Here is a 7,500-nt window from a genome sequence, read left to right as displayed (position 1 = left end):
CAACATAGTCATTAACAAATAACTAATACTACTACACTCTTCGTCGCTCTTAATTTCTACAAACACTCACGTCAACGTTTCCTTCAAATACCTTTTATGCGGTCCAAAATTTCGTATACCACTATTGCGAGAGGATTCACCGGCAATAGCTTGTGTTCTGGCTTTCAAAATAGAAAATTCAACCAAACCGTTTTTGTGAGGATCTTTGTTGATACTGATTAGAGACGAAAAAGCCACTTTGCTAGATTGACCACAAGAAGTAGTAAAAAATATTTTCTCAGTTGTTTACACTCCTTCAAATCAATAATGTTGAAGCACATTGGCTTTTCTTGAATTCAAAAGCATGAAAAATATTTTGTTCTTCCCGCCCGTGAGGAGCCTAATATGTTCATTTATTTATTATGAATCATTTTAGTCATTGTTCGTCGTGGAGCAGTTGCTTTGTACCCGTTTACTATTGCTTCCAAAAACCGTGACATCAGTGGCTACGTGAACACTCCCTCTAGATTTTTTGGCGTGCACTACTCCTCTGGTCCTGATAAAAATCCTCAAGGCGCGCTGTCTTTTAGTGGAAAAAGAAACAGCTACGTTCTCATTCCTAACAACGGTTGTCTGGACACCAGATATTCAATGACTATAGCTTTGTGGGTTTATCCCCAAAGCGATGGTTCACTGGTTCATTTCAATCCAAATGGCCGGGGAGTTCGCCTATGGATCGACAGCACGTTTAAAGTCGATGTTCGGTTCATTCCACGCTCGGGTAAATCTGTGGTGTCGCTGAAAAAACAAATACCAAGGGGCAGATGGAGTCATTTGGCAACAACCTACAACCACAAGGATGGCCTGTCCACCCTGTGGCTTAACAGCATTCCAGTCGATCAACAAAAAGTTGGTCGTTTTCCTTCTGGTCTCGCCACTAACTTCCCCATTGTCATTGGAGGAAAACCTCGTGATAAACGCAGATTCCGAGGCAAAATCTCGTGCTTGCAGATTTATAACTTTGCTTTGAACAAGGCGGAGATCTACAGTAAAATGACGCGATGTTTCAGTCGAGGTGAGAACAGTAGGCTTTCTATTATTTCTACCTCCTTCCTGTCATATAATCGCATTTGGTATAGGTTTGATTAAAAAAAAACTACCGTAGTTTAGTATTATCCTCTTAAAGAGATTTTTTGCTTCTTCACTTTAAAATTTGACTCCAAAATGTTGCTGAACGGTATATGAAAGAACTAGTAAATAACATTCTCAGACTCATTAGTAATTCATAAAGTCAACTACAAATCACTGCATGTATACCACATCACGTGCATGTGTTTGGATACCCAATGAAAAACAATGTACCACTCTCCAGTGAAAGTGGTATATACCACTAAAATAGGCACAATGACAACTTGCACAAAATCAATGAATATTTATTACAGACATCTCTGTAATGGCCGTGTCCAAAGTTTGTACTCCTTCTTCAAAGTCTTTCGTGGTAAAAAAGCCGCCGGGTTCCAAAGTACAGGACTTTACTAATCGATTCTGTTTCCATTCCTCGAAAACCTTACACGACCATTTGGTTTTATAAGCTGTTGATTTCGGTACTGCGTTATCAACACTTTTCTTCTCATCCACCACACTTTTCGGCTGCCGAAATCTCTCCTAAGACTTTGTTGCGGTATACATCCTGACTAAACCACAAGTGAACTTGTAAATGCAACTTTTACATCTCAGAATAAATCAAATCGCATCATAAATGCAAATTAATTAAGCCGGTGAAAAACATCTTTGATATTGAAATTATCCAGGAAGGAATGTTAGATAGCAAACAATTCTAATTGGAAGTCTTTGTTTATGATTTGTTTGAGAGTGATCATGAGAAGTTCCAAAACTCGTGCTTCGTGTTTCATCGGGGTATCCAAACACCTCGAAACAATAAAAGCACTCGGCCTAAGGCCATGTGCTATCATTTGTTTCTCAGTGTTTGGATACCCCGATGAAACACTCGCTCTCGATTTGGAAATAGTACTCACCATATCTTGGCATAACTACCATGTCCGTGGCAGGACTTTTCCTCTCTCTAGTATACACGTGCACTACGCGCAGTCACGCATTGAGGCTTAACTAAAATTTTTCATTGCCCCTGGTACCCACCTCGCCTGCCGTAGTTTCACAACTTTCACTGCGCTTTCTTTTTCCCTCCATTTCAGTTCCTACAACTCGTCCGATTCCAATACCTTACTCGCCAACAGGTAAGTATCATATTTCAGTTTGTACATCTTATCAGTCATTTATGTTTAATCTACCAAGACGGAGTTTACTCGTCAACCATTTAAACTTGCATTTTCCCCTTTCATTTGAGAAAAAGCAGTGCAAAGAGATTCCAACGTTTTATAGACCTTTTGGTATAGTTACCTGAGTCAAACGCATCGACAACTGCTTGCGAGCAAAAAGACCTTCTGTTTTTGCTCTTTCGCATAATGGGTTCGTCGCCCTCTTGCACTCCTCTTTATCTTTTTGTACACCGCTGCTACACTTCCTGACTTACTAAAAGCAGGAAAATATTTCATAGCAAATTGACGAAGCATCTGGTTTTTTTTTTTTACAGTGAGACTGCCAAGTACCCTAGCTGTGTATCCACTTGATGACAAGAGAAAAAGAGACGACATCAGCCGAGAAAAAAACCGACCAGCAAAACTTGGAAAAGTTACATACGGTGAAGGCCCTGATGGCCGACGGTATGGCTCCACGCAATTTTCTGGCCTATCAAATAGCTATGCAGAGATTCCTAACACTGGCAAACTGGACGCTAGGTACTCCATCACTGTATTGATACATGTTTTCAAAGAAAAGAGATCTGGGGGCTACATACTGAGATACAACCCCTCTGGTAAAGGATTTCAAGTGCGAATAATTTCTGGAAGGCTTGAAGTACAAATAGTGGAGCGCAGGCGCAGGACGACGTATTTGGTCAGTACTCGTAAACCTGTGATTGAGGACAAGGTTTGGCGTTACATCGGTGTAACATACAGCGAGAGAACCCGAAGGCTGACCATTTGGGTGAATTCTAAACCTATTTCGTTCAAAGTACTTGGCAAAGTGCAGTTGGACACCAAGTATCCAATACGGCTCGGTGGCTCTGTTAATGGACAGTACTTCCGGGGGCGTCTATTTTGTCTGCAGTTGTACAGTGTTGCTCTTTCTCCGAGTCAAATTGAGGAAGCAAGGAAGAAGTGTTTCCTTAAAGGTAAAGGTTATGTGCACTGTCCTTCGCTCTATGTATCTTGCTACTGATATGTGATCAACTTTCATGTCATAATGTTGTGTTGGAAATGACGTTTGTTGTCGCCGGATACTCGTTAATTCCAAAGTAAGTGAGATAGATATTTTTTTTGTAAAAGTTTTTTCGAATACGTATAATTCATGTTACATGACCAAAAAAACTGTTTTAAAACAGTTGGTCTTTGGTACAAGGCACCTGCTGCGACGTAAAGAATGGCGAAATTAATCGCTAAAGAGCAAGAGCGCTGCGTGCAATCGATGGTCTATACCGGTGGCGGCTGTCTCAAATGTCTTGTTACAAGCACTCATCATATAATAATTTACGTTCAATAAATTAGCAGCGTCCTCGAAAAACAGCTAGGGGCCACAATTGATTGACAACGCCTGGTTTTTATTTTTTTCTCAACCCTTATCTTATAGATTACATAATAACCTGCCCTCAGAAAGTAAACACCCTTATTTCATTTTTCTTTCAAATGCGTTTAAACCTAATTTTTTAATGGTAATCTTTTGTTTCCTTTTTTCTTTTTCTTTTTTTTAATTGCAACACGAAGAACACTACTTACAAAACAAGACGGACATTACGTACAATACCACTTACAATATATTACTTGTACTACTTCCTATAAAAAAAGTAGTGTAAGAATTGTAGTCTTAGGAAGTATTGTAAGTAACGTATTGTAATATTTTGTTTTCTTGATAGGTCCACCAATTACACCCCCGCACCCAATCCCTTCGCCAACGCGGCCACCAACAAGTAAGTCGTCGTGCAGAGTCTTCGAATTTTTTTTTTCATTGTTTTTCTTTTTTTATAGGCTGTTTCTGTTTCCTGCACTTCAAGTGCTTAGCATTAATTGTCCATAAAATGTATCTTCCCTTCTTATGCGTGTGATCTGATAGCGGCTGCCAGCGGCGCCTATGTATGCTGATGTCCGATCTCACCCATAGATCCCTTGCTTTTAAAGCGCATTTGAATATGTCAATAGAAAATGCGCTACATAAATTCATTACCATTACCATTACCATCTTCATATTACTTTTTTTAGTTTGCAAGGCTCGAATCGACATTGGATTCCTCGTTGATGGTACCAATACGGTCCTTCGTTCTGGAAGCTCACGATACCAACAAGTAATTAAATTTTTGCGAGAATTTGTCCGTCAGTTTGCAATCTCCAGAACGGCCACTCGGATTGGGATTGTCACCTACGCATCGCAATCCAAGACGTTGATTGGATTCTCTAGAGCGTACTCGCGTGGACAAGTTTTCACCGCAATCCGTCAAATACGGGAACTAGGCGGTACAAGAAGATTGGGAAAAGCGTTAACTTATGCAAAGACCTATCTGTTCCGAGGAAAACCACAGTGTGGAAGAAGAAGAATTTTGATATGTCTGACTGGTGGTGCATCCATCGATCAAGTGCAGCAACCAGCGGCGACTTTGCTGGGAGCTGGTGTAGAGATCTTCATGGTTGGTGTTGGTAGGGTCGATAGCCCAACTCTCCTCCAAGTTGCAACTGACAGGCGTCACGTGTTTGTAATTGGATTTACACAGCTCTATACCATTGTAAAAATCATTAAGGGCAACATCTGCCACTCCTCTGGTGAGTTCCCAACATAATATCTGCCATGACATCGCTTCTTTAAATAAGTCCTTTTTTTGCGTAAGGATTCTTTAACTCTCTCACCTCCAAAAATTAAAATGGACACTTACAGATTTTACTCTGTCTAACGCCAGACGATTTTACTCGTCAATGGGGAAGCCCTCGGCAGTAAAAGGGTTAAACAGGCAATTAAGTTAACGTCAGACTTACAGTAAGGAGTGAAATTTGTGTGTGTCGTCAGCAAAGTCATGTCAGCAAGGGGACAGGCCCGGTGGTGATTGCCACAGTCGTATTTATTGACCACGTTTCACACGTTTTCAAATGACCCCGGTATGGCAGGTACTAGCGTCTTTTTTTTTTTTCACTGACAGATCGTTCCTATTTTTTTACCCTCATCTGCCCGCTTGACTTCAGACTTCAACCATCCATGACTGACAAGACAAACTCTCTGCGTTTCACATGCGTGTCTTTTTTTTTTTTTCGTGCGCGTCAAATGAATTTTGCTATAATGCAACTTTTGGACCAGCCGGTCCTCTTAACTCAAGCAAATTGGATTTCCAACCAAGACTATTGTTGTTGAGGTTACACGTAGTATATCTATTTACAGCAACCTGTTGATATAAGCTTTGTTTGTTTTAGTAATAGTGCGGCGTGGAACAGTCGCAATTTATCAGTTTTCCGGCGTATCAGCAAATCGAGACATCAGTGGTTATGTCAATCCTCCCGCAAAGTTTGTTGGCGTATACTACTCGCGTGGCCCTGACAAAAACCCTAAGGGCGCGCTCGCTTTTAGGGGAACGAGTCATAGCTACGTTCTTATTCCCAACAATGGCTGCTTGGATACAAAATTCTCAATAACCATACTGTTCTGGGTTTATCCCGAAACGACCGGCCCGCTTGTCCACTTCAATCCCAATGGCAGGGGAGTCAACCTTTCGATAATGAAGGGCTACAAGTTATCTTTTGGCGTCATGCCACGTTCAGGCAAATCAGGAAAACGACTCTACTACCCCATAAAGCCACGCATATGGAGCTACATCGGTGCAACCTACAACCACAAAACAGAACTAGCTACTCTGTGGATTGATAGCATAGTCGTCGGACAACTTAGGTATCGTGGTCTTAGTCTTGGCCTTGCAACTAACCATCCGATTGTTATTGGACAAAACCCTCGCGACCGACGAAGATTTCGTGGACGAATTTCGTGCTTGCAGATTTATAACTACGCTATGGATGGTGTGAAGATGCGCAGTAAAGTGACACGATGTTACAGGCCAGGTTTGTTAAGAATGCGCCTCTCTCACCCTCTAGATAACATACTTTGAGTATTGAATAGTTTTACAGTTTCCATAAACTTAAATGATAGAAAATTAAGAGACCAGGTTTTTTTCCTTGCTTGCACGTTAGCTGATTATCACAATTGCGTGAGCATGCGTTAAGGTTACCCATAATTTCGAATTGAACAACCACTAACACAGGGCTCTGATAATGATTTATTGATTTAATTTTTTGTTACCTTTTAGTTCCTACAACTCGTCCAACGTTAATACCGTCCACACGAACAGGTCAGTCGGTTATTATCCGAAGCACTCAAAACACGTCTCTGAAACACGTGAAACATTCATTTAAACACCTCACGATTTCCGGGCCAACCTCTTCCGGGTAATATAACCTATATCTATGATATTGCTCCTGAGTTTTTGAACCCTTTACATAGAAGCTGTTTTCACGTATGGGAGGCAGATCTAGGCCTGAAGTTTTTCAGGACTTGTAAGTATCATAGTAGACCTAGGTCAATGTGGTAATTGGCAGGTATGGTGGTTTTGGAAAGTCGTGGAAAATATCTGTCTCGTAGCTAAAAGGACTTGAATTTTCTGGGGTATTAAAAGGGAAACATCAAAAAGTACCATTGAGCAAGTGAAGCTTCTAGAAAAGTGACAAATAACGCTGTCACCAATCTAATTGTTCATCTTTTCCTTTTCCATCTGAGGGAAATAGGGCCTTGCGTTCTCTCTCTCCAAGCTTCTCGGTCTTTCGCACAACAACAGGCTTCTGTCCAACCTTTGAACCCAAGTTCACCTCGTTCTCTCTCTACCGTTCTTCGCCATGTCTCCTTCGGCCTACCTCTCCTACGTCTTCCTTCTGGGGTCCATGTTAAGGCTATCCTTGTGTTCTCATTTACACTTTTCCTCAGCACATGCCCAATCAGGTTCCAGCGCCTACGTTTAATCTGCTGGGTGATCTCTTCCATATTCGTCTCGTTTGTGCAGCTCACTTTTTGTTGCTCTGTTGTGTTACAGAAAAATTGCCAAACAGTCTTGCCGTGTATCCTCTGGACAAAAAGAGACGCGGAACCGACATCAGCAGCAACAAACATTTGCCGGCGAAACTTTTTGGAATTAAATACGAGGAAGGACCTGATGGTCGACGCTACGGCTCCACTCAATTTTACGACCGAACAAGCTACGTGGAGATCCCCAACACTGGCAAACTGGACGCTGGATATTCCATTACCTTATTGATATGGGTAAACAACAGAGGCCGCTACGGCAACATACTTCGCTACAAGTCAAACAAATTTAAAGTGCGCATGATTAGGTCACGAGTTCTTGAAGTTGTAATAACGGGGCGCACA

At 41.5% G+C, this 7,500-nt stretch overlaps 1 protein-coding gene across 1 annotated transcript in view; it reads left to right on the top strand.

The window, feature by feature from the left end:
* LOC137976656 (uncharacterized) overlaps window positions 1-7,500 on the top strand; it is a 171,668-nt gene that overhangs the window by 54,117 nt on the left and 110,051 nt on the right. Inside the window, exons 44-52 of the mRNA XM_068824022.1 lie at window positions 416-1,054; window positions 2,193-2,234; window positions 2,591-3,229; window positions 3,440-3,470; window positions 3,968-4,021; window positions 4,165-4,865; window positions 5,505-6,158; window positions 6,389-6,430; window positions 7,166-7,500. The exon at window positions 7,166-7,500 is cut by the window's right edge and continues 298 nt beyond it. Of these exons, the coding sequence (XP_068680123.1) occupies window positions 416-1,054; window positions 2,193-2,234; window positions 2,591-3,229; window positions 3,440-3,470; window positions 3,968-4,021; window positions 4,165-4,865; window positions 5,505-6,158; window positions 6,389-6,430; window positions 7,166-7,500 (3,137 nt within the window). The remainder of the gene's footprint in view (window positions 1-415; window positions 1,055-2,192; window positions 2,235-2,590; window positions 3,230-3,439; window positions 3,471-3,967; window positions 4,022-4,164; window positions 4,866-5,504; window positions 6,159-6,388; window positions 6,431-7,165) is intronic.

This window comes from Montipora foliosa, chromosome 11, assembly GCF_036669935.1.
Source record: "Montipora foliosa isolate CH-2021 chromosome 11, ASM3666993v2, whole genome shotgun sequence".
Taxonomy (NCBI): domain Eukaryota; kingdom Metazoa; phylum Cnidaria; class Anthozoa; order Scleractinia; family Acroporidae; genus Montipora; species Montipora foliosa.
This window is presented reverse-complemented; position numbering and strand designations above follow the sequence as displayed.